General features: G+C 42.5%; 1 protein-coding gene across 3 annotated transcripts in view; it reads left to right on the forward strand.

Annotated features, from left to right (window-relative positions):
- The window catches only part of lok (ovarian-specific serine/threonine-protein kinase loki), a 225,979-nt gene that overhangs the window by 94,418 nt on the left and 106,084 nt on the right, over positions 1 to 25,477 (forward strand). For all 3 annotated transcript variants that reach the window (XM_071665056.1, XM_071665057.1, XM_071665055.1), the window contains one exon: positions 15,984 to 16,111. In XM_071665056.1, coding sequence (XP_071521157.1) covers positions 15,984 to 16,111 — 128 coding nt within the window. The remainder of the gene's footprint in view (positions 1 to 15,983; positions 16,112 to 25,477) is intronic.

The following is a 25,477-nucleotide window of genomic DNA, read 5'->3' on the forward strand; positions in this document are numbered from 1 at the left end:
TTGTAAAAAACCCACAGCATGAAAACTACACTCCGTAACACAACTATAAACATTATTTCCCCCTTTTAAATTTGGGGAACTTTTCTGATACACGCGGCGAGGCGACGCGACGTGACACAATCACTGTCACAATTCACTTCTGCCTCCTCAAGCAATTCTCGCCCCCAGTGCAGGGCCTTCATGTTTTAAACGGTTTTGCCTTCAGAGTCAAACGAAACTTCAGAGATCAGGGTTGTTGTCTTGAGAACGATCTGCGTAACTGTAGAGTCCTTGAGGGGTGGTTCCGGGCGTTCCTTCACGAGCCAGACGGCGAGGAGGAGGGGGGCCCACCCACCACAGCCGCCGCGATCACCCCATGATGGCACAGCGGTACGGTCGACCAGGGACGGTGGGACTTTTATGCATCTCTGCCTCCTTCCGGGAGGATGAGCAGTTGCTGGGGTCGTGCGCCCGGGAATTATAGGCGACCACGCTGCCTTTTTAGGTTTCGTCGGGCTCCAAGGGGTTGGGGGCTGTTTAAGACTGGGGAAATTTCGCCGGAAGCATTTTACCACAACAAGCGTTTCCATTCCCACCCTGAAGGAGGAATCTTGAGGAAGGCGCCGGGCGAAGTAGGCAACACTGATTCGGGGTGAGATTGACGTTAAAATGGACCACGAACCCGTTGCTGACCTCTTTCCGGGGGGGCTGCCGGATGAGGGTGAAGGAACACGGGGGTTTGCTTTCCAAAAGTCGTTAATGGCGAAGAATGTAGGAGAAATCCTTAAAAAGCAAGTGCATAAGTTGAAGATATGATAGAAGGCATATGATAGAGTGATTTGGGGATGCTCGTGGGAAGGGAAATTTAAAAATATATGGGTGGGGGCAATTTTTTTGAAGGTATGAAAAGTTTTTAACGAGATTAAGGCTTGGTTTGAGCAGGTTTGAGGGGGAAAGTGATTGGTTCTCAGTGAATGTTGGGTTGTGGCAGGGGTGGTGATGTTCCATGGTTGATTAATTTGTTTATGGATGGGTTTTTTAGAGAGGTGAATCAAGAGTTTTGGAAGAGGTGCCCAAATTGCTGTTTGTGTGGATGAGGAGCTTGGGGGAAATAGTCTTGTTGTTTTTCTGATGATAAAAGCATGGTTTGGGTGATTTGGGGGAGAAACTTGGGGGGGGAAAAAAAAGGTGACTGAGTTTGGTAAAGTTGGGGAAAGAAGAAAGCTGAGAGTAAAAGTTAATAAAGCAAGGGTTTGAGGTAAGTAGGGTGAGGGACAAGTCATTTGGGAGGGAAGTTTTAATGGAGAAAGAGGAGGAAGTGGAAAATGTTTTAGATATTGGGAGTGGATTTTGCAGGGATGGGAAAATGAATGAAGTGAAAATAGGGTGGGGGAGGGGTTTAAAGTTTTTGGGGCATTTAAAATGGTGGAATTCAAAACATTATCTCAGAAAGGAAAATGGGTTGTTTGAGGGAAAATGGTGGACAATGTTATATGTTGCGAGGTTTTGGTATAGATAGAGTTGTGTGGGGAGGGTGGATATACTGGAAATGAGATGTTTGAGGACAATATTTGGTGTGAGGTGGTATTTACTGGGGTAAGTAATGAAAGGGTTTAAAAGAAATTTTTGGGGAATAAAAGGAGTGTGGTGGGGGAGAGGAAAAAGAGGGGGGGTTTTAAATGGTTTTTTGGGCCACATGGAGAAATGAATGAGAAAGATTGACAAAGAGTATATATGTGTCAGAGGTGAAGGGAATAAGGAGAAGCAGGAGACCAGATTGGAGGTGGAGGATGGAGTGAAAAAGATTTTGAGCGATTGGGGCCTGAACATACAGGAGGGTGAGAGGCATGCAAGGAATAGAGTGGATTAGAATAATGTGGTATACCAGGGTTAATGTGCTGTCAATGAATTGAACCAGGGCATGTGAAGCATCTGGGGTAAACCATGGAAAGTCTGTGGGGCCTGGATGTTGATGGGAGATATGGTTTTGTGTGCATTACACATGAGGCTATAGACTGAGTGTGAACAAATGTGGCCTTTTTTGTTTGTATTCTTGGCGCTACCTCTCTGAAGCTCGGGGTACTGATGCTATTTCTTGTGGGGCAGGGTAGCAACAGGAATGGAAGCAGGCAAGCAAGTATGAATTATTTACATTGTATATGTATATGTCTGTGTATGTGTAATATCTTTTTTTATTTTCTTTCAAACTATTCGCCAGTTCCCGCATTAGCGAGGGGTAGCGTTAGAACAGAGAACTGGGCCTTTGAGGAATATCCTCACCTGGCCCCCTTCTCTGTTCCTTCTTTGGAAAAATTAAAAAAAAATAATGAGAGGGGAGGATTTCAGCCCCCCGCTCCCTCCCCTTTTAGTCACCTCTACGACACGCAGGGAATACGTGGGAAGTATTCTTTCACCCCCATCCCCAGGGATAATGTGTATATATATTTTTTTTTTTTTTGCTTTGTCGCTGGTCTCCCGCGTTTGCGATGGTTGCGCAAGGAAACAGACGAAAGAAATGGCCCAACCCACCCCCATACACTGTATTATACATACGTCCACACACGCAAATATTACATACCTACACAGCTTTCCATGTTTACCCTAGACGCTTCACATGCCCTGATTCAATCCACTGACAGCACGTCAACCGTATACCACATCGCTCCAATTACTCTATTCCTTGCCCTCCTTTCACCCTCCTGCATGTTCAGGCCCTGATCACACAAAATCTTTTTCACTCCATCTTTCCACCTCCAATTTGGTCTCCCTCTTCTCCTCGTTCCCTCCACCTCCGACACATATATCCTCTTGGTCAACCTTTCCTCACTCATTCTCTCCATGTGCCCAAACCATTTCAAAACACCCTCTTCTGCTCTCTCAACCACGCTCTTTTTATTTCCACACATCTCTCTTACCCTTACGTTACTTACTCGATCAAACCACCTCACACCACACATTGTCCTCAAACATCTCATTACCAGCACATCCATCCTCCTGTGCACCACTCTATCCATAGCCCACGCCTCGCAACCATACAACATTGTTGGAACCACTATTCCTTCAAACATACCCATTTTTGCTTTCCGAGATAATGTTCTCGACTTCCACACATTCTGCAAGGCTCCCAGAATTTTCGCCCCCTCCCCCACCCTATGATCCACTTCCGCTTCCATGGTTCCATCCGCTGCCAGATCCACTCCCAGATATCTAAAACACTTCACTTCCTCCAGTTTTTCTCCATTCAAACTCACCTCCCAATTGACTTGACCCTCAACCCTACTGTACCTAATAACCTTGCTCTTATTCACATTTACTCTTAACTTTCTTCTTTCACACACTTTACCAAACTCAGTCACCAGCTTCTGCAGTTTCTCACATGAATCAGCCACCAGCGCTGTATCATCAGCGAACAACAACTGACTCACTTCCCAAGCTCTCTCATCCACAACAGACTTCATTCTTGCCCCTCTTTCCAAAACTCTTACATTCACCTCCCTAACAACCCCATCCATAAACAAATTAAACAACCATGGAGACATCACACACCCCTGCCGCAAACCTACATTCACTGAGAACCAATCACTTTCCTCTCTTCCTACACGTACACATGCCTTACATCCTCGTTAAAAACTTTTCACTGCTTCTAACAACTTGCCACCCACACCATATATTCTCAATACCTTCCACAGAGCATCTCTATATGATGGATTGCGCAAAAGATGCTTGTGGCATGAGAAGAGTGGGAGGTGGGTTGATTAGAAAGGGTAGTGAGTGGTGGGATGAAGAAGTAAGATTATTAGTGAAAGAGAAGTGAGAGGCATTTGGATGATTTTTGCAGGGAAAAAATGCAATTGAGTGGGCGATGTATAAAAGAAAGAGACAGGAGGTCAAGAGAAAGGTGCAAGAGGTGAAAAAGAGGGCAAATGAGAGTTGGGGTGAGAGAGTATCATTAAATTTTAGGGAGAATAAAAAGATGTTCTGGAAGGAGGTAAATAAAGTGTGTAAGTCAAGGGAGCAAATGGGAACTTCAGTGAAGGGCACAAATGGGGAGGTGATAACAAGTAGTGGTGATGTGAGAAGGAGATGGAGTGAGTATTTTGAAGGTTTGTTGAATGTGTTTGATGATAGAGTGGCAGATAAAGGGTGTTTTGGTCGAGGTGGTGTGCAAAGTGAGAGGGTTAGGGGATAGGGGAGAAAGAATACTTCCCATGTATTCCCTGCGTGTCGTAGAAGACGACTAAAAGGGAAGGGAGCGGGGGGCTGGAAATCCTCCCCTCTCATTTTTTTTTTCAATTTTCCAAAAGAAGGAACAGAGAAGGGGGCCAGGTGAGGATATTCCCTCAAAGGCCCAGTCCTCTGTTCTTAACGCTACCTCGCTAATGCGAGCAATGGCGAATAGCATGAAAGAAAAAAGAGAAGAAAACAGAGAAGAGGTAGTAAAAGCTTTGTGGAAGATGAAAGCCGGCAAGGCAGCAGGTTTGGATGGTATTGCAGTGGAATTTATTAAAAAAGGGGGTGACTGTATTATTGACTGGTTGGTAAGGTTATTTAATGTATGTATGACTCATGGTGAGGTGCCTGAGGATTGGCGGAATGCTTGCATAGTGCCTTTGTACAAAGGCAAAGGGGATAAGAGTGAGTGCTCAAATTACAGAGGTATAAGTTTGTTGAGTATTCCTGGTAATTGATATGGGAGGGTATTGATTGAGAGGGTGAAGGCATGTACAGAGCATTAGATTGGGGAAGAGCAGTGTGGTTTCAGAAGTGGTGGAGGATGTGTGGATCAGGCAGGTGTTTGCTTTGAAGAATGTATGTGAGAAATACTTAGAAAAGCAAATAGATTTGTATGTAGCATTTATGGATCTGGAGAAGGCATATGATAGAGTTGATAGAGATGCTCTGTGGAAGGTATTAAGAATATATGGTGTGGGAGGCAAGTTGTTAGAAGCAGTGAAAAGTTTTTATTGAGGATGTAAGGCATGTGTACGTGTAGGAAGAGAGGAAAGTGATTGGTTCTCAGTGAATGTAGGTTTGCGGCAGGGGTGTGTGATGTCTCCATGGTTGTTTAATTTGTTTATGGATGGGGTTGTTAGGGAGGTGAATGCAAGAGTTTTGGAAAGAGGGGCAAGTATGAAGTCTGTTGGGGATGAGAGAACTTGGGAAGTGAGTCAGTTGTTGTTCGCTGATGATACAGCGCTGGTGGCTGATTCATGTGAGAAACTGCAGAAGCTGGTGACTGAGTTTGGTAAAGTGTGTGGAAGAAGAAAGTTAAGAGTAAATGTGAATAAGAGCAAGGTTATTAGGTACAGTAGGGTTGAGGGTCAAGTCAATTGGGAGGTGAGTTTGAATGGAGAAAAACTGGAGGAAGTGAAGTGTTTTAGATATCTGGGAGTGGATCTGGCAGCGGATGGAACCAAGGAAGCGGAAGTGGATCATAGGGTGGGGGAGGGGGCGAAAATTCTGGGGGCCTTGAAGAATGTGTGGAAGTCGAGAACATTATCTCGGAAAGCAAAAATGGGTATGTTTGAAGGAATAGTGGTTCCAACAATGTTGTCTGGTTGCGAGGCGTGGGCTATGGATAGAGTTGTGCGCAGGAGGATGGATGTGCTGGAAATGAGATGTTTGAGGACAATGTGTGGTGTGAGGTGGTTTGATCGAGTGAGTAACGTAAGGGTAAGAGAGATGTGTGGAAATAAAAAGAGCGTGGTTGAGAGAGCAGAAGAGGGTGTTTTGAAGTGGTTTGGGCACATGGAGAGGATGAGTGAGGAAAGATTGACCAAGAGGATATATGTGTCGGAGGTGGAGGGAGCAAGGAGAAGAGGGAGACCAAATTGGAGGTGGAAAGATGGAGTGAAAAAGATTTTGTGTGATCGGGGCCTGAACATGCAGGAGGGTGAAAGGAGGGCAAGGAATAGAGTGATTTGGAGCGAAGTGGTATACCGGGGCTGACGTGCTGTCAGTGGATTGAATCAAGGCATGTGAAGCGTCTGGGGTAAACCATGGAAAGCTGTGTAGGTATGTATATTTGCGTGTGTGGACGTATGTATATACATGTGTATGGGGGGGGGTTGGGCCATTTCTTTCGTCTGTTTCCTTGCGCTACCTCGCAAACGCGGGAGACAGTGACAAAGTATAAAAAAAAAAAAAACATGTACAATCCCTGGGGATAGGGGAGAAAGAATACTTCCCACACATTTTTCACGTGTCGTAGAAGGCGACTAAAGGGGACGGGAGCGGGGGGCTAGAAACCCTATCCCTCTTGTATATTAACTTTCTAAAAGGGGAAACAGAAGAAGGAGTCACGTGGGGAGTGCTCATCCTCTGCGGAGGCTCAGATTGGGGTGTCTAAATGTGTGTAGATGTAACCAAGATGAGAAAAAAGGAGATAGGTAGTATGTTTGAGGAAAGGAACCTGGATGTTCTGGCTCTGAGTGAAAAGAAGCTAAAGGGTAAAGGGGAAGAGTGGATTGGGAATGTCTTGGGAGTAAAGTCAGGGGTTGGTGAGAAGACAAGAGCAAGGGAAGGAGTAGCACTACTCCAGAAACCAGATTGGTGGGAGTATGTGATAAAGTGTAAGATAGTAAACTCTAGATTGATATGGGTAAAACTGAAAGTGGATGGAGAGAGATAGGTGATTATTGGTGCATATGCACCTGGGCATGAGAAGAAAGATCATGAGAGGCAAGTGTTTTGGGAGCAGCTGAATGAGTGTGTTGGTAGTTTTGATGCACGAGACCGGATTATAGTGATGGGTGATTTGAATGCAAAGGTGAGTAATGTAGCAGTTGAGGAAATAATTGGTGTACATGGGGCATTCATTGTTGCAAATGGAAATGGTGAAGAGCTTATAGATTTGTGCAATGAAAAAGGACTGGTGATTGGGAGTACCTGGTTTAAAAAGAGAGATATACATAAGTATACATATAAAAGTAGGAGAGATGGCCAGAGAGCATTATTGGATTACGTGTTAATTGATAGGCGCAGGAAAGAGAGACTTTTGGATGTTAATGTGCCGAGAGGTGCAACTGGACGGATGTCTGATCATTATCTTGTGGAGGCAAAGGTGAAGATTTGTAGAGGTTCTCAGAAAAGAAGAGAGAATGTTGGGGTGATGAGAGTGGTGAGAGTAAGTGAGCTTAGGAAGGAGACTTGTATGAGGAAGTACCAGGAGAGACTGAGTATAGAATGGAAAAAGGTGAGAACAAAGGACGTAAGGGGAGTGGGGGAGGAATGGGATGTATTTAGGGAAGCAGTGATGGCTTGCACAAAAGATGCTTGTAGCATAGGAAAGGTGGGAGGTGGGCAGGTTAGAAAGGGTAGTGAGTGGTGGGATGAAGAAGTAAGATTATTAGTGAAAGAGAAGAGAGAGGCATTTGGACGATTTTTGCAGGGAAATAATACAATTGAGTGGGAGATGTATAGAAAAAAGAGGCAGGAGGTCAAGAGAAAGGTGCAAGAGTTGAAAAAGAGGGCAAATGAGAGTTGGGGTGAGAGAGTATCATTAAATTTTAGGGAGAATAAAAAGATGTTTTGGAAGGAGGTAAATAAAGTGCGTAAGACAAGGGAACAAATGGGAACATTAGTGAAGGGGGCTAATGGGGAGGTGATAACAAGTAGTGGTGATGTGAGAAGGAGATGGAGTGAGTATTTTGAAGGTTTGTTGAATGTGTTTGATGATAGAGTGGCAGACATAGGGTGTTTTGGTTGAGGTGGTGTGCAAAGTGAGAGGGAGAATGATTTGATAAACAGAGAGGAGGTAGTAAAATCTTTGTGGAAGATGAAAGCCGGCAAGGCTGTGGGTTTGGATGGTATTGCAGTGGAATTTATTAAAAAAGGGGGTGACTGTGTTGTTGACTAGTTGGTAAGGTTATTTAATGAATGTTTGATTCATGATGAGGTGCCTGAGGATGCTTGCATAGTACCGTTGTACAAGGGAAAAGGGGATAAAGTTAAGTGCTCAAGTTACAGAGGTATAAGTTTGTTGAGTATTCCTGGGAAATATATGAGTGGTATTGATTGAGAGGGTGAAGGCATGTACAGAGCATCAGATTGGGGAAGAGCAGTGTGGCTTCAGAAGTGGTAGAAGATGTGTGGATCAGGTGTTTGCATTGAAGAATTTTTTTTTTTTTTTTTTTTTTTTTATACTTTGTCGCTGTCTCCCGCGTCTGCGAGGTAGCGCAAGGAAACAGACGAAAGAAATGGCCCAACCCCCCCCCCCCATACACATGTACATACACATGTCCACACACGTGTATACATACCTACACAGCTTTCCATGGTCCACCCCAGACGCCTCACATGCCTTGATTCACTCCACTGACAGCACGTCAACCCCTGTATACCACATCGCTCCAATTCACTCTATTCCTTGCCCTCCTTACACCCTCCTGCATGTTCAGGCCCCGATCACACAAAATCTTTTTCACTCCATCTTTCCACCTCCAATTTGGTCTCCCTCTTCTCCTCGTTCCCTCCACCTCCGACACATATATCCTCTTGGTCAATCTTTCCTCACTCATTCTCTCCATGTGCCCAAACCATTTCAAAACACCCTCTTCTGCTCTCTCAACCACGCTCTTTTTATTTCCACACATCTCTCTTACCCTTACGTTACTTACTCGATCAAACCACCTCACACCACACATTGTCCTCAAACATCTCATTTCCAGCACATCCATCCTCCTGCGCACAACTCTATCCATAGCCCACGCCTCGCAACCATACAACATTGTTGGAACCACTATTCCTTCAAACATACCCATTTTTGCTTTCCGAGATAATGTTCTCGACTTCCACACATTTTTCAAGGCTCCCAAAATTTTCGCCCCCTCCCCCACCCTATGATCCACTTCCGCTTCCATGGTTCCATCCGCTGACAGATCCACTCCCAGATATCTAAAACACTTCACTTCCTCCATTTTTTCTCCATTCAAACTTACCTCCCAATTGACTTGACCCTCAACCCTACTGTACCTAATAACCTTGCTCTTATTCACATTTACTCTTAACTTTCTTCTTCCACACACTTTACCAAACTCAGTCACCAGCTTCTGCAGTTTCTCACATGAATCAGCCACCAGCGCTGTATCATCAGCGAACAACAACTGACTCACTTCCCAGGCTCTCTCATCCCCAACAGACTTCATACTTGCCCCTCTTTCCAGGACTCTTGCATTCACCTCCCTAACAACCCCATCCATAAACAAATTAAACAACCATGGAGACATCACACACCCCTGCCGCAAACCTACATTCACTGAGAACCAATCACTTTCCTCTCTTCCTACACGTACACATGCCTTACATCCTCGATAAAAACTTTTCACTGCTTCTAACAACTTGCCTCCCACACCATATATTCTTAATACCTTCCACAGAGCATCTCTATCAACTCTATCATATGCCTTCTCCAGATCCATAAATGCTACATACAAATCCATTTGCTTTTCTAAGTATTTCTCACATACATTCTTCAAAGCAAACACCTGATCCACACATCCTCTACCACTTCTGAAACCGCACTGCTCTTCCCCAATCTGATGCTCTGTACATGCCTTCACCCTCTCAATCAATACCCTCCCATATAATTTACCAGGAATACTCAACAAACTTATACCTCTGTAATTTGAGCACTCACTCTTATCCCCTTTGCCTTTGTACAATGGCACTATGCACGCATTCCGCCAATCCTCAGGCACCTCACCATGAGTCATACATACATTAAATAACCTTACCAACCAGTCAACAATACAGTCACCCCCTTTTTTAATAAATTCCACTGCAATACCATCCAAACCTGCTGCCTTGCCGGCTTTCATCTTCCGCAAAGCTTTTACTACCTCTTCTCTGTTTACCAAATCATTTTCCCTAACCCTCTCACTTTGCACACCACCTCGACCAAAACACCCTATATCTGCCACTCTGTCATCAGACACATTCAACAAACCTTCAAAATACTCATTCCATCTCCTTCTCACATCACCACTACTTGTTATCACCTCCCCATTTACGCCCTTCACTGAAGTTCCCATTTGCTCCCTTGTCTTACGCACCCTATTTACCTCCTTCCAGAACATCTTTTTATTCTCCCTAAAATTTACTGATAGTCTCTCACCCCAACTCTCATTTGCCCTTTTTTTCACCTCTTGCACCTTTCTCTTGACCTCCTGTCTCTTTCTTTTATACTTCTCCCACTCAATTGCATTTTTTCCCTGCAAAAATCGTCCAAATGCCTCTCTCTTCTCTTTCACTAATACTCTTACTTCTTCATCCCACCACTCACTACCCTTTCTAAACAGCCCACCTCCCACTCTTCTCATGCCACAAGCATCTTTTGCGCAATCCATCACTGATTCCCTAAATACATCCCATTCCTCCCCCACTCCCCTTACTTCCATTGTTCTCACCTTTTTCCATTCTGTACACAGTCTCTCCTGGTACTTCCCCACACAGGTCTCCTTCCCAAGCTCACTTATTCTCACCACCTTCTTCACCCCAACATTCACTCCTCTTTTCTGAAAACCCATACTAATCTTCACCTTAGCCTCCACAAGATAATGATCAGACAACCCTCCAGTTGCACCTCTCAGCACATTAACATCCAAAAGTCTTTCTTTCGCACGCCTGTCAATTAACACGTAATCCAATAACGCTCTCTGGCCATCTCTCCTACTTACATAAGTATACTTATGTATATCTCGCTTTTTAAACCAGGTATTCCCAATCATCAGTCCTTTTTCAGCACATAAATCTACAAGCTCTTCACCATTTCCATTTACAACACTGAACACCCCATGCATACCAATTATTCCCTCAACTGCCACATTACTCACCTTTGCATTCAAATCACCCATCACTATAACCCGGTCTCGTGCATCAAAACCGCTAACACACTCATTCAGCTGCTCCCAAAACACTTGCCTCTCATGATCTTTCTTCTCATGCCCAGGTGCATATGCACCAATAATCACCCACCTCTCTCCATCAACTTTCAATTTTACCCATATTAATCGAGAATTTACTTTCTTACATTCTATCACATACTCCCACAACTCCTGTTTAAGGAGTATTGCTACTCCTTCCCTTGCTCTTGTCCTCTCACTAACCCCTGACTTCACTCCCCAGACATTTCCAAACCACTCTTCCCCTTTACCCTTGAGCTTCGTTTCACTCAGAGCCAAAACATCCAGGTTCCTTTCCTCAAACATACTACCTATCTCTCCTTTTTTCACATCTTGGTTACATCCACACACATTTAGGCACCCCACTCTGAGCCTTCGAGGAGGATGATCACTCCCCGCGTGACTCCTTCTTCTGTTTCCCATTTTAGAAAGTTAATACAAGGAGGGGAGGATTTCCGGCCCCCCGCTCCCGTCCCCTCTAGTCGCTTTCTACGACACGCGAGGAATACGTGGGAAGTATTCTTTCACCCCTATCCCCAGGGATAATATACATATATATATACATATACACACACACACACATACACACACATACGCACATACCCACACACACACACACATACATATATATACATATGAAAAATGTAAGAAACAATTTAGAAACAAACTTTTAGCTTGAAATGAATGAAAAAAAAATGAATGTCACATAATGGTTCAACCTCTGGCTATGGAAAAGGAAATGTACAATTTATTCACACAAACGTAAATAGCAGTTCTCATCAATTTCACCACTGTATCAATAAGCTTCAATGTCTAAGCTACATTTTTCTCCAACTTCACTATTTTCTTGTCAAAAACACCATGCATGAAAACTATCACTCCAGTAACACAACTATAAACATTTACTTCCCCTTTAAAAGTTCTGGGGAAATCTGTCTCGATACACTGCGGCGAGGCGACGCGACGCTGACACAATCACTGTCACAATATCACTTCTGCCTCCTCAAGTCAATCTCTCAGCCACAGTGCAGGCCTTCATCGTTGAAATCGGTCTTGCCTTCAGACGTCTTATCGAAACTTCAGAAGATCAGGGTTGTTGTCCTTGAGAACGATCTGCGTAACTGTAGAGTCCCTGAGGGCGTGGTTCCTGCGTTCCTTCACGAGCCAGACGGCGAGGAGGAGGGCGCCCACCACCACCAGCACGCCCGCGATCACGCCCATGATGAGCACCAGCGGTGACGGCTCGACCATGGACGGTAGACTTTTATGCATCTCTGCCTCCTTCAGGGTGAGGATGAGCAGTCTGCTGGGGCTCGTGCGCCCACGGGAATTATAGGCGACCACAGCTGCCTTGTAGGTACGTCCGGGCTCCAAGGGCTTGGCCGTGAAGACTGGCGTTGCGCCGGAAGCATTCACCACAAGCAAGCCCGTGTCCATTTCCCACACCTGAAGGAGGAATCTCTGAGGAAGGCCGCCGTCGAAGCTAGGCAGACAGCTGATTCCGGCTGAGATTGACGTTACATGGACCACCGAACAGTTGCTGACCTCTTCCGGGGGACCTGCAGAGATGAGGGTGAAGGAACACGGCTCGTTCTGCTTTCCAACGTCGTTAATGGCGAAGAATGTATGTGAGAAATCCTTAGAAAAGCAAGTGCATTTGTTTGTAGCATATGATAGAAGGCATATGATAGAGTTGATAGAGATGCTCTGTGGAAGGTATTAAGAATATATGGTGTGGGAGGCAAGTTGTTTGAAGTAGTGAAAAGTTTTTATCGAGGATGTAAGGCTTGTGTATGAGCAGGTAGAGAGGAAAGTGATTGGTTCTCAGTGAATGTTGGCTTGTGGCAGGGGTGTGTGATGTCTCCATGGTTGTTTAATTTGTTTATGGATGGGGTTTTTAGAGAGGTGAATGCAAGAGTTTTGGAAAGAGGTGCAAGTATGCTGTCTGTTGTGGATGAGAGAGCTTGGGAAGTGAGTCAGTTGTTGTATGCTGATGATACAGCACTGGTGGCTGATTTGGGTGAGAAACTGCAGAAGCTGGTGACTGAGTTTGGTAAAGTGTGTGAAAGAAGAAAGTTGAGAGTAAATGTGAATAAGAGCAAGGTTATGAGGTACAGTAGGGTTGAGGGACAAGTCATTTGGGATGTAAGTTTGAATGGAGAAAGACTGGAGGAAGTGAAGTGTTTTAGATATTTGGGAGTGGATTTGGCAGCGGATGGAACCATGGAAGCTGAAGTGAATCATAGGGTGGGGGAGGGGGTGAAAGTTCTGGAAGCATTGAAAAATGTGTGGAATTCAAGAACATTATCTCAGAAAGGAAAAATGGGTATGTTTGAAGGAATACTGGTGCCGACAATGTTATATGTTTGCGAGGTGTGGGCTATAGATAGAGTTGTGTGGAGGAGGGTGGATATACTGGAAATGAGATGTTTGAGGACAATATTTGGTGTGAGGTGGTATGACTGAGTAAGTAATGAAAGGGTAAGAGAGATGTGTGGTAATAAAAGGAGTGTGGTTGAGAGAGCAGAAGAGGGTGTTTTGAAATGGTTTGGTCACATGGAGAGAATGAATGAGGAAAGATTGACAAAGAGGATATATGTGTCAGAGGTGGAGGGAACGAGGAGGAGTGGGAGACCAAATTAGAGGTGGAAGGATGGAGTGAAAAAGGTTTTGAGTGATCGGGGCCTGAACATGCAGGAGGGTGAAAGGCATGCAAGGAATAGAGTGAATTGGAACGATGTGGTATACCGGGGTCAATGTGCTGTCAATGGATTGAACCAGGGCATGTGAAGCGTCTGGGGTAAACCATGGAAAGTTTTGTGGGGCCTGGATGTGGAAAGGGAGCTATGGTTTTGGTGCATTATACATGACAGCTAGAGACTGAGTGTGAACGAATGGGGCCTTTGTTGTCTTTTCCTAGTGCTACCTCATGCACATGTGGGGGGGAGGGGGATGTCATTTCATGTGTGATGGGGTGGCGACGGGAATGAATAAGGGCAGACAGTATGAATTAAGTACAATGTGTATATATGTATATGTCTGTGTGTATATATATGTATACGTTGAGATGTATAGGTATGTATATGTGCGTGTGTGGACGTGTAAGTATATACATGTGTATGTGGGTGGGTTGGGCCATTCTTTCGTCTGTTTCCTTGCGCTACCTCGCTAACGCGGGAGACAGCGACAAAGTATAATAGATGATAAGTAAATGAATATGAATATGTACATAGATACATATACATACATTTACATATATGCACATGTTCATATTCATATTTGCTTGTCTTCATCCATTCCCAGCACCACCCTATCCTACAGGAAACAGCATGGCCACCCCCTGTGTCAGCAAGTTAGCTTCCAGGAAATATACAAAGAAGGCCACATCCACTTACATCCATACATGAGCTGTCATGTGTAATGCACCAAAATCACAGCTCCCTATCCACACCCAGGCCCCATAGACATATCCTTGGTTTACCCTGGACATCTCACATGCCCTGGTTCAGTTAGATATATAGCTGGAGTTCCATCATCAATCCTAGTGCTGAGTTCCCTTTAAGTCGATCATTTGCTTTGATCATGTCCCTTTCTGATCCTCTGATGTATATGAGGATGTGTTTGTCATAGTTTTGTATGTTTATATCATCAGTATCTTCTTTTCTTTTGTACTTATTACTAATGTATATTGTTTGATTAACTTTTAGCAGATTTTTGGGGGGCAATTTTGGTAGCATCATGCATTTTTTAAAAGTTTTAGTCTCTGCTTTTCGTGTTCTTTATTTTGTTCTTGTATGTACAGCAATTAGAACTTTTGTATTTTATTCCAGACTTTATATCACTTTCTTCTTTTCATTTTCTGTTTTCCTTTATTTGATTCCATCATTTCTCTCTTAGCAGTGCTTTTTTTCTTTTTCTAATTGGTCTATTCTGTTTCTGTTTGTTATTTACCATAGCTTTTCTTCCATTAACTTTCTTGAATTCATCCACTATTTTATGTCCCTTGGTGTCTTTCTCTTTGTATTATTGTGTTTGATTTTATATGAGACTAAGTTTGTAATCATTTGATATATGCTCTGGTTGAAAACTACGATACAGTATTTGTTTTTGCATTACTGTCTATTTTTCCTTATCATCTAATAGGTTCCTTATTCTTGTCATTTGCAAAACATTTGACTTCCCTCTGTCTTACATCTTTGTTTGACATTGTGATTGTGAGGAATGTTAAAGTTGATAGGTAGTAGTTGGTAGGCAACCAACGACCAGGGAGCATGTTTTTAATTAGTTTTATGAATGGAGATCTGGTCTCTATGAAGTTTGGAAACCACAGACTTAATGTGAATCTGAAAATGTAAGGAAGACTTTGATGATTGTGGAAGTTCATGTTCACTGTAACACATGGTATGGGTTATTGATCTGAAAAAAGTGGTAATAGGATTGGGGGTGAGTGATGTTGCAGAGACTGTGTACTTGATCTACTCCATTGAATTTAGAATGGAGTGATGATGATAAATAAAGTTAGAACCACACTAGGTCTTGCATTCCTGTAATAAATGAAATGGATTAGCATTGTCGAGATCCATACTTTAACTGTTTGCCTAGAATATAGGGTAATTCATTACCAAGCCTTGCTTGTCTTTGCTCTTTTAGTTTGATCTCATGTATTGTGAGCAATTACTATTGCAGATTGGTTTTATAAACTGTTCTTAGTTGCAGTTTTATTTGTGTAAAAAGATCAGTGTATGTGAATCCACATGCTTTCTGAATGCAGATGATTATTATTACCTAATGATCATTAGGGTGTTGTTTATTTAGCAGTAGTTTTAGAAATATGTGAAAATACTATTCTCATAGTTTGGTTAAGAGGTTTTCTTTCCCATGTAATGTCCATATGATTATCCTTTTAGGACCCTGCTCATTTGTATGGGATGCATCAATTGAATGTGTGCTTGTTTGGTAAGACTTGATTATTGGTTTTGGGGTCCTCAGCAGAGCAACGCTAGTAGTTAGCAAAGGTGTTACCTAAGGTGGATGTCTTACTTTAGCACTTACAAGTAGTATAATATAGTGAAACTCTTAAAAAAACACTTTTTCTTATTTCAGTATTTGTGTTCTATGATTGCCTCCATAATGATGCTCAAGACTACCCTGAAGAGTTAACTGAGATGTATACTATGACCAAGAAATTAGGAGCAGGCAATTTTGGAGAAGTCAGGTTAGCCTATAAACAGGTAAGGTTTATGTATTCATGTATCTTGAAATTATTGATAAGGGTATTATTATTAAAAATTACTTTTTTATGTTGCTGACGGCTCCACTCATAAACAGAAGTCCACATCAAGGCCGGGCCTTAATTGAAATACAGAGAGGATTGTGAAATGGAAAAAGAAAAGACAGGAGAAAGTACTTACGAATTTTTGAGAAAGTGAAAAGCCTGTCTTTTGAAATATGCCAGGTCATAGTTAATGGGAAGGACATGAGAGGGTAGAGAGTTTCAGAACTTCGACATGTAGGCAAAGAAGCAGGTATCAAAATGGCCCACCCTTCAGTTGCAAAAAGCCACACAATATGCATGTGATGCAGCAGCTTAGTTTATGATTTAAGTATAGCATAAAACCAATGAAAGAGGAACTTTTAGATTTTTTATTTTCAAGAGCTAATTACTCCATTTTCATACACCGCAAACTGGCTATTGAATCTTTCCTGCTGTAGCCAAAAGTAGTAACAATCCACAGAGTACAAAAATTTTGTGCCTGTGTAATTGGATTAGTTCCTTAAATGGTACTGACAGGTGTCCTTAGTTCTTCTTAAGTGGCAGATGGTTATAATTGTGTAAGTTGATATATTGTTATCATTTAGAAATGTCATACCCTTGTAACAAATGCAGTTATAGGAAATGTGATTAGCTGAGTGGGACCTCTTCACTGAGTTTTGTTTTTTCATACTCGTTTGGTGTTTCCCTCATGAGCTAGGTAACTTCAGGAACAGAAAAATAAATGGCCTAATTTGTTCACATTCGTTCTCTTACCGTCATGTTTTAATACATACACTGAAACCTGACCCCCCTTCTGCAACCAGGCCCCACAGATATTTTTATTCATGTGTCCTGGCCCAGTCCATTGACAGCATGTTATCATGTTTACCACATTGCTCCTGTTTGCTCTATTTCTTGCACGCATCACACTCTCCTGCATTTTCAGGCCAGACACTCAAAACATCATTCACTCCACTGTTTGACCTCTTCCTTGGTTCTTTTTCATTGATCCCATCACTTCTGATTATTATACACTCGTAGCCATCCTCTCATCATTCATTCTCTTCATATCACCAAACTGTTTCACCACCTTTTCAGCTTTCTCCTTATATTACCATACTTCTCTCTAAGCGTATCATTTCGTATTCATTCATCCTGTCTCACACCACATCTCATACATTTTTTTCAGTGCATCCACCCTCTTTTTTGAATTTCTGTCTAAGGTCCACATTGCACATCCACATAACTCAGATGGGAATACTGTACTGTTAAACATTCCCATCTTTGCTTCCATTAAACATACCCTTCTTTGCTCTTAAGGACAGTGACCTCTCTTTCTTCACTTTCCTCAGTGCACCTAGCACTTAAACCCCATCACTCACCCTGTGGCTCAGTTCAGCTCCCATGGTTCAATTCAATGATGTATCCATTCCCACGTATGTAAAACAGTCTTTTTTTCCATGCTCTTTACATTCAAACTCATGCTGTGGATAACCTGTTTCTTTTCAGTGTTAAACCTAATAACCATGCTGTTATTCATATTTATTCTCAACTTTCTCCCTCCCACACTCTCTCAGACTCAAGCACCAACTTATGCAGTTTCTCAGTTGAATCTGCCACTCGCATCATGTCATTGGCAAAAAGTTGACTCGCCATCCCAGATCCCCTACTCCCAATGGACTACATATCTGCTCCTCTCTTCAAGATCCTTGCCTTCACCACTGTCACTACTCCCATCCAAAAACAAATTAAAGAGCCAAAGTGACATCACATACCCTTTTTGCAGACCCACCTTTACCTTTAACCACTTGTCCTCTTCTATTCTTACTTGCGCACATGCTTTATTCCTTTGTTGAAAATTTCATCAATTCTAGCATCTTTCCTCCCACACCATATTTCGCAGCACCTTCCATATAGCATCTTTATCAACCAGATCACACGCATTCTTCAGACCATAAACATCAGGTAAACTTCTGTTTCTCTTGGTATTTCTTGCACATATTCTTCAAAGTAAACACCTGATCCGCACATCCTCAACTTCTAAAACCCCCAGTTTGTACAGTAGGACTGCAAGTATTCTGCAAATCCTCAGGTACCTCATCATGAGCCATACATATATTGAAAATGTTAACTTACCAGTTGACAGCACAATCTCACCCTTTCCTGAGAAATTTAACCACAGTCCCATTCATTCCAGCCACTTTGTTGTACCTCACCTTATGCAAGGCTTTTGCCACCTTTTTCTTTCACCAAACCAGTTGCTATGATTCACATTTCTCATTCCTCCACGTCCCAAACATCCCACATTTAACAGCCCTTAAAAATATTTACTCCATCTCTTCATCACATAATTTTTTTATGTTACCACATTTGCATTTGGCCCCTTCTCTGATGTTCCCATTTGTTTTCTCATTTTTCTTATCGTAAACCTTCTTCTAGAACTTTCTAGTTCTCTAAAGTTTGTTGGTACTCATGCACCCCAACTTTTATTTGCCTTCTTTTTTCAGCCCTAACGCCTTCCACATGACCTCCTGTCACTTATACATCTCCAAGTCACTCGCACTCCTTCCCTGTAGATAATGTCCATACACCTATCTTTTCTCTTTCATTAGCAGCTTATCTTCCTTATCCCACCACTCATTGCCTTTTTCCATCTGTCCACCTCCCACCTTTCTCATGCTGCACACTTCTCTTTCACATATAAGTAGTGTTTCCCTAAATAACTCCCATTCCTCACCCACTCCACAAGCTTCATTTACTTTCACCCTTTTCCATTCTTCACTTAATATCTCCTGACATCACTCCACACATGTTCACTCACTTTCATCATCCTCTTTCCCTAAAGCCTCTGCAAACCTTCTCCCTTGTCTCAGCCAATTAATGATCACACATGTCACCAGCTGCCCCTCAGCACATTCCATAATCCAGTACTTGTCTTTTACCATCTCTTCAACTCACACGCATATACTTATGTACATCCATTTTTTGAGCCAGATATTCTCAGTCACCAGTCCTTTTTCAGCACACAACTCCACAAGCTGTTCATCATTTTTATTCTCAACAATTGGTACCCCATGCTCCAAAATTATATGCTCAGCTACCACATTGCCCTCTTTTTTTTTTCATTCAAATCACCCTCAGTAATATTTGATCCCTGGCGCCAGAACCGCTGATAGACTCAATTAGCTCCTTTTTGTTTCCAGTGCATAAGCAGTAGTAATCATACACCTTTCAAAACCTACTTTATTTTCACCCACATAAGTCTGAGGCTTACTTTCTTTACTCTTTCACTCATTATCACAATTCCCTCTTCAGTAGCTGTGCTATAACTTTCTTAGCTCTCACCCTTACTTTATCACTAAGCATTACCAAACCATTCTTTTACCTTCACCTTTAACTTGACTTCCCTCAGAGCTAGAGCATCCAGGTTCTTCTCCTATAACTTGCTGCTTATCTCTCCTTTCTTCTCATCTTAGTTACATCCACACACATTTAGACATCCCATCCTGAGCCTTTGAGGAGGATGAGCACTACTCATTGGCTCCTTCTCTTCCAGCTTTTAGAAACTAAAATTTAAGTGGGGGAGATTTTCCAGCCCACCCCCATCCTGACCCATATAGTTACCTTCTACAACATACAGATATGAAATGGGAAGTATTCTTTCCCATGTATCCTCATAAATTTGCAAAGATTTCAGTAAAGTGGGGCCCAATAAGAAAATTGATAATCTCTCCATAAATGAGATGGCTGAGTATCATCATTTCAACAAAGGTAGTTTAAGTGGTATTAAGGCTTATATCCCATGATGATTACATGAGGCTTATTACCATTAGTCAAGTACATGCAGACAGCCAGTAAAGATCTTCTTGTAATTGCAAGATTTTGGAGAGTCTGCTGCTCATGAAGCCTATTAAGTACAATTAAGAAGATGGAGTGGAATATGAAGGGGCTCCTGAGTTATATATGCACTGGACATTAAGTTTGAGTGCCTTATTTTAGGGGTTTGACATGGTCTTGGAATTGGAAGTTTCCTGGATGTAAAATGAATACCCAGGAGTGTTGTCAGCTGTAATGAATCCTTTTATTGACATTATATAACTATTTTATGTTTTATAAGGAGATCCAGTTTTTAACAGAGAGCAGCAAATATTGACTGAAGTGAACAAATGTAGATGAATTTTTACTGAATTAAAGTGTAACTGACAGCAGTGTCATAGAAAATTATGATATTTAAATTCTCGGTGATTGAGGTTATTAAGTGCTAGTAAGCCTTATTACTGTTACTAGAATTACTTTGGGGATCATTTGAGACCATTAACACCACTTGAGCCATTAAAGAAAAATAGAGGTCTTGTAGATGGCAGAGAAACTGAACAGGATTGTTAGGATATGCCTCTCAACAAGCACTGACAGAGCCAAATTTGTATTGTAATTACGTTTTATTTCAAATTGCAGTACTTTATTGATTTGTCAGTAAGGTAGTGCCAGGAAACAGACGAAGAATGACCCATCCACTCATATACACATATACATAAACACACATACACACATGTATACATACATACACATATTCAAATACATATGGGAGCAGGGGGCTAGAAACTCTCCCCTCCTTCTATTTTTAACTTTCTATAAGGGGAAACAGAATAAGGAGTCATGCAGGGAGTGCCAAGATGAGAAAAAAGGAGAGGTAGGTAGTATGTTTGAGGAAAGAAACTTGGATGTTTTGGCTCTTGAGTTAAACAAAGCTCAAGGGTGAAGGGGAAGTTTGGGAATGTCTTGGGAGTAAAGTCAGGGGATGGTGTGAGGACAAGAGCAAAGGAATGAGTAGCACTTTTCCTGAAGCAGGAGTTGTAAGAGTATGTGATAGGGTGTAAGAAAGTAAACTCTAGATTGATATGGATAAAACTGAAAGTGGATGGAGAGAGATGGGTGATTGTTGTTGCCTATGCACCTGGTCATGAGAAGGATCATGAGAGGCAAGTGTTGGTGTGAGGACAAGAGCAAAGGAATGAGTAGCACTTTTCCTGAAGCAGGAGTTGTGAGAGTATGTGATAGGGTGTAAGAAAGTAAACTCTAGATTGATATGGATAAAACTGAAAGTGGATGGAGAGAGATGGGTGATTGTTGTTGCTTATGCACCTGGTCATGAGAAGAAGGATCATGAGAGGCAAGTCTTTTGGCAGCAGCTGAGTGAGTGTGTTAACAGCTTTGATGCCCAAGACCAGGTTATGGTGATGGATGATTTGAATGGAAAGGTGAGTAATGTGGCGGTTGAGTGTATAATTAGTGTACATGTGGTGTTCAGTGTTGTAAATGGAAATTGTGAAGAGCTTGTAGATTTGTGTGCTGAAAAAGAGTGGTGATTGGGAATACCTGGTTTAAAAAGAGAGATATACATAAGTATATGTATGTAAGTAGGAATGATGGCCAGAGAGCATTATTGGGTTACGTGTTGATTAATAGGCACGTGAAAGAGAGACTTTTGGATGTTAATGTGCTGAGAGGTGCAACTGGAGGGATGTCTGATCATTATCTTTTGGAGGCGAAGGTGAAGATATGTAGAGGTTTTCAGAAAAGAAGAGAGAATGTTGGGGTGAAGAGAGTGGTGAGAGTAACAGAGCTTGGAAAGGAGACTTTTGTGAGGAAGCACTAGGAGAGATTGAGTGCAGAATGTAAAAAGGTGAGAACAAAGGAGGTAAGGGGAGTCGGGGAGAAATGGGATGTATTTAGGGAAGCAATGCTGACTTGTGCAAAAGATGCCTGTGGCATGAGAAGGTGGGAAGTGGGCAGATTAGAAAGGGTAGTGAGTGGTGGGATGAAGAAGTAAGATTGTTAGTGTTAGTGAAAGAGAAGAGAGACATTAGAGACATTTGGAAGATTTATGCAGGGAAAGACACAAGAGGTCAAGAGAAAGGTGCCAGAGTTGAAGAAGAGGGCAAATGAGAGTTGGGGTGAGAGAGTATCATTAAATTTTAGGGAGAATAAAAAGATGTATTGGAAGAAGGTAAGTAAAGTTTGTAAGATAAGAGAACAAATGGGAACATCAGTGAAGGAGGCATATGGGGAGGTAATAACAAGTAGTGGTGACGTGAGATGGAGTGGGTATTTTGAAGGTTTGTTGAATGTGTTTGATGATTGAGTGGCAAATATAGGGTGTTTTGGTCTGGGTGGTGTGCAAAGTGAGAGGGTCAGCTAGAATGGTTTGGTAAACAGAGAAGAGGTAGTGAAAGCTTTGTGGAAGATGAAAGCTGGCAGTGCGGCAGGTTTGGATGGTATTGCAGTGGAATTAATTAAAAAAGGGGGTGACTATTGTTGACTGGTTGGTAAGGATATTCAATATATGTATGGTTTATGATGAAGTGCCAGAGGATCGGCGGAATGCATGCATAGTACTGTTGTACAAAGGCAAAGGGGATAAAGGTGAGTGTTCATATTAGAGAGGTATAAGTTTGTTGAATATTCCTGGGAACTTATATGGGAGGGTATTGATTGAGAGGGTAAAGACATGTACAGAGCATCATATTGGGAAGAACAGTGTGGTTTCAGAAGTGGTAGAGAATGTGTGGATCAGATGTTTGCTTTGAAGAATGTATGTAAGAAATACTTAGAAAAACATGGATTTGTATGTAACATTTATTGATCTGGCAAAGGCATATGATAGAGTTGATAGAGATGCTTTGTAGAAGGTATTGAGAGTATATGGTATGGGAGTTAAGTTGCTTGAAGCAGTGAAAATTTTTTTCAACGATGTAAGGCATATGTATGAGTAGGAAGAGAGGAAAGTGATTAGTCCCAGTGAATGTCGGTTAGTGGCATGGGTGCGTGATGTCTCCATGATTGTTTGATTTCTTTATGGATGGGGTTGTTGAGGAGGTGAATATAAGAGTTATGGAGAGAGGGGCAAGTATGCAGTCTGTTGTGGATGAGAGGTCTTGGGAAGTGAGTCAGTTGTTGTTCGTTGGTGATACAGCGCTGTTGGCTGATTCGGGTGGGAAACTGCAGAAGCTGGTGACTGAGTTTGGTAAAGTGTTTGAAAGAGAAAGCTGAGAGTAAATATGAGTAAGAGCAAGGTTATTAGGTTCAGTGGGGTTAAGGAACAAGTTAATTGGGAGGTAAGTTTGAATGTAGAAAAACAGGAGGAAGTGAATGTTCTAGATATCTGGGTGTGAATTTGGCAGCGGGTGGAACCATGGAAGCACAAGTGAGTCATAGGGTGGGGAAGGGGGCGAAGGTACTAGGAGCGTTGAAGAATGTGTGGAAGGCGAGAACATTACCTCTGAGAGCAAAATTGTTATGTTTGAAGGGATAGTGGTTCTAACAATGTTATATGGTTGCGAGGCTTGGGCTATAGATAAGGTTGTGTTGGAAATGAAATGTTTGAGGACAATATGTGGTGTGAGGTGGTTTGATCGAGTATGTAATGAAAGGGTGAGAGAGATATGTGGTAATAAAAAGAGTGTGGTTGAGAGAGCAGAAGAGGGTGTATTGAGATGTTTTGTTCACATGGCGAGAATGAGTGAGGAAAGATTGACACAGAGGATATACTTGTCAGAGGTAGAGGGAACGAGGAGAAGTGGGAGACCAAATTGGAGGTGGAAGGATGGAGTGAAAAAGATTTTGAGTGATCAGGCCCTGAATATAGAGGAGGGTGAAAGACATAAAAAGAATAGAGTGAATTGGAACGGTGTGGTATATCGGGGTGGACGTGCTGTCAATGGATTGAACCAGGGCATGTGAGGTGTGTGGGGTAAACCATGGAAAGTTTTGTGGGGCCTGGATGTGGAAAGGGAACTGTGGTTTCGGTTCATTACACATGAAAGCTAGAGACTGAGTGTGAACGAATGTGGCCTTTGTTGGCTTTTCCTGGCGCTACCTTGCGCGTGTGTATGGGGGCGAGTGGGGTGGTGTTTCATGTGTGGCGAGGTGACGACAGTAATGGATGGGTGCAGCAAGTGTGTGTGTGTGTGTGTACATGTGTATATATGTATATGTCTGTGTTTGCCTATGTATGTTTACATTGATATGTATAGGTATGTATATGTGTGTGTGAGGGTTTTTATGTATATACATGTGTGTGTGAGCATTTGTGTATATACATGTGTGTGTGGGTGGGTTGCGCCATTGTTTCATCTGTTTTCTAGCGCTTCCTTGCAAATGCGGGAGACAGTGAATAAGTATTATGAATAAATAATGAATAAGTAAATGTGCGTGTGTGTGGGCCTTTATGTCTATACATGTGTATGTGGGTGGGTTGGGATATTCCTCGTCTATTTTCTTGCACTGCTTCACTGACACGGGAGATGGCGATTAAGTAAAGTATAATAGTTTATTTTCATTATTTATTTTGCTCTGTCGCTGTCTCCCGCGTTAGCAAGGTAGCGCAAGGAAACAGACAAAAGAATGGCCCAACCCACCCACATACACATGTATATACATACAAGTCCAGCACGCAAATATACATACCTATACATCTCAACATATATATACACACACACAGACATATACATATATACACATGTACATAATTCAAACTGTCTGCCTTTATTCATTCCCATCGCCACCCTGCCACACATGAAATAACAACCCCCTCCCCCCTCATGTGCGCGAGGTAGCACTAGGAAAAGACAACAAAGGCCACATTGGTTCACACTCAGTCTTTAGCTGTCATGTAATAATGCACCGAAACCACAGCTCCCTTTCCACATCCAGGCCCCACAGAACTTTCCATGGTTTATCCCAGACGCTTCACATGCCCTGGTTCAATCCATTGACAGCACATCGACCCCGGTATACCACATCGTTCGAATTCACTCTATTCCTTGCACACCTTTCACCCTCCTGCATGTTCAGGCCCCGATCACTCAAAATCTTTTTCACTTCATCTTTCCACCTCCAATTTGGTCTCCCACTTCTCGTCATTCCCTCCACCTCTGGCACATATATCCTCTTGGTCAATTGGTCAATCTTTCCTCACTCATTCTGTCCATGTGACCAAACCATTTCAAAACACCCTCTTCTGCTCTCTCAACCACACTCTTTTTATTACCACACATCTCTCTTACCCTAGTATTACTTACTTGATCAAACCATCTCACACCACATATTGTCCTCAAACATCTCATTTCCAGCACATCCACCCTCCTTCGCACAACTCTATCTAAAGCTCATGCCTCGCAAATATATAACATTGTTGGAACCACTATTCCTTCAAACATACCCATTTTTGCTTTCCGAGATAATGTTCTCGACTTTCTCACATTCTTCAACGCTCCCAGAACTTTTGCCCCCTCCCCCACCCTATGATTCACTTCCGCTTCCTTGGTTCCATCCGCTGCCAAAT

The sequence above is a fragment of the Panulirus ornatus genome, chromosome 9 (assembly GCF_036320965.1).
Source record: "Panulirus ornatus isolate Po-2019 chromosome 9, ASM3632096v1, whole genome shotgun sequence".
Lineage (NCBI taxonomy): Eukaryota > Metazoa > Arthropoda > Malacostraca > Decapoda > Palinuridae > Panulirus > Panulirus ornatus.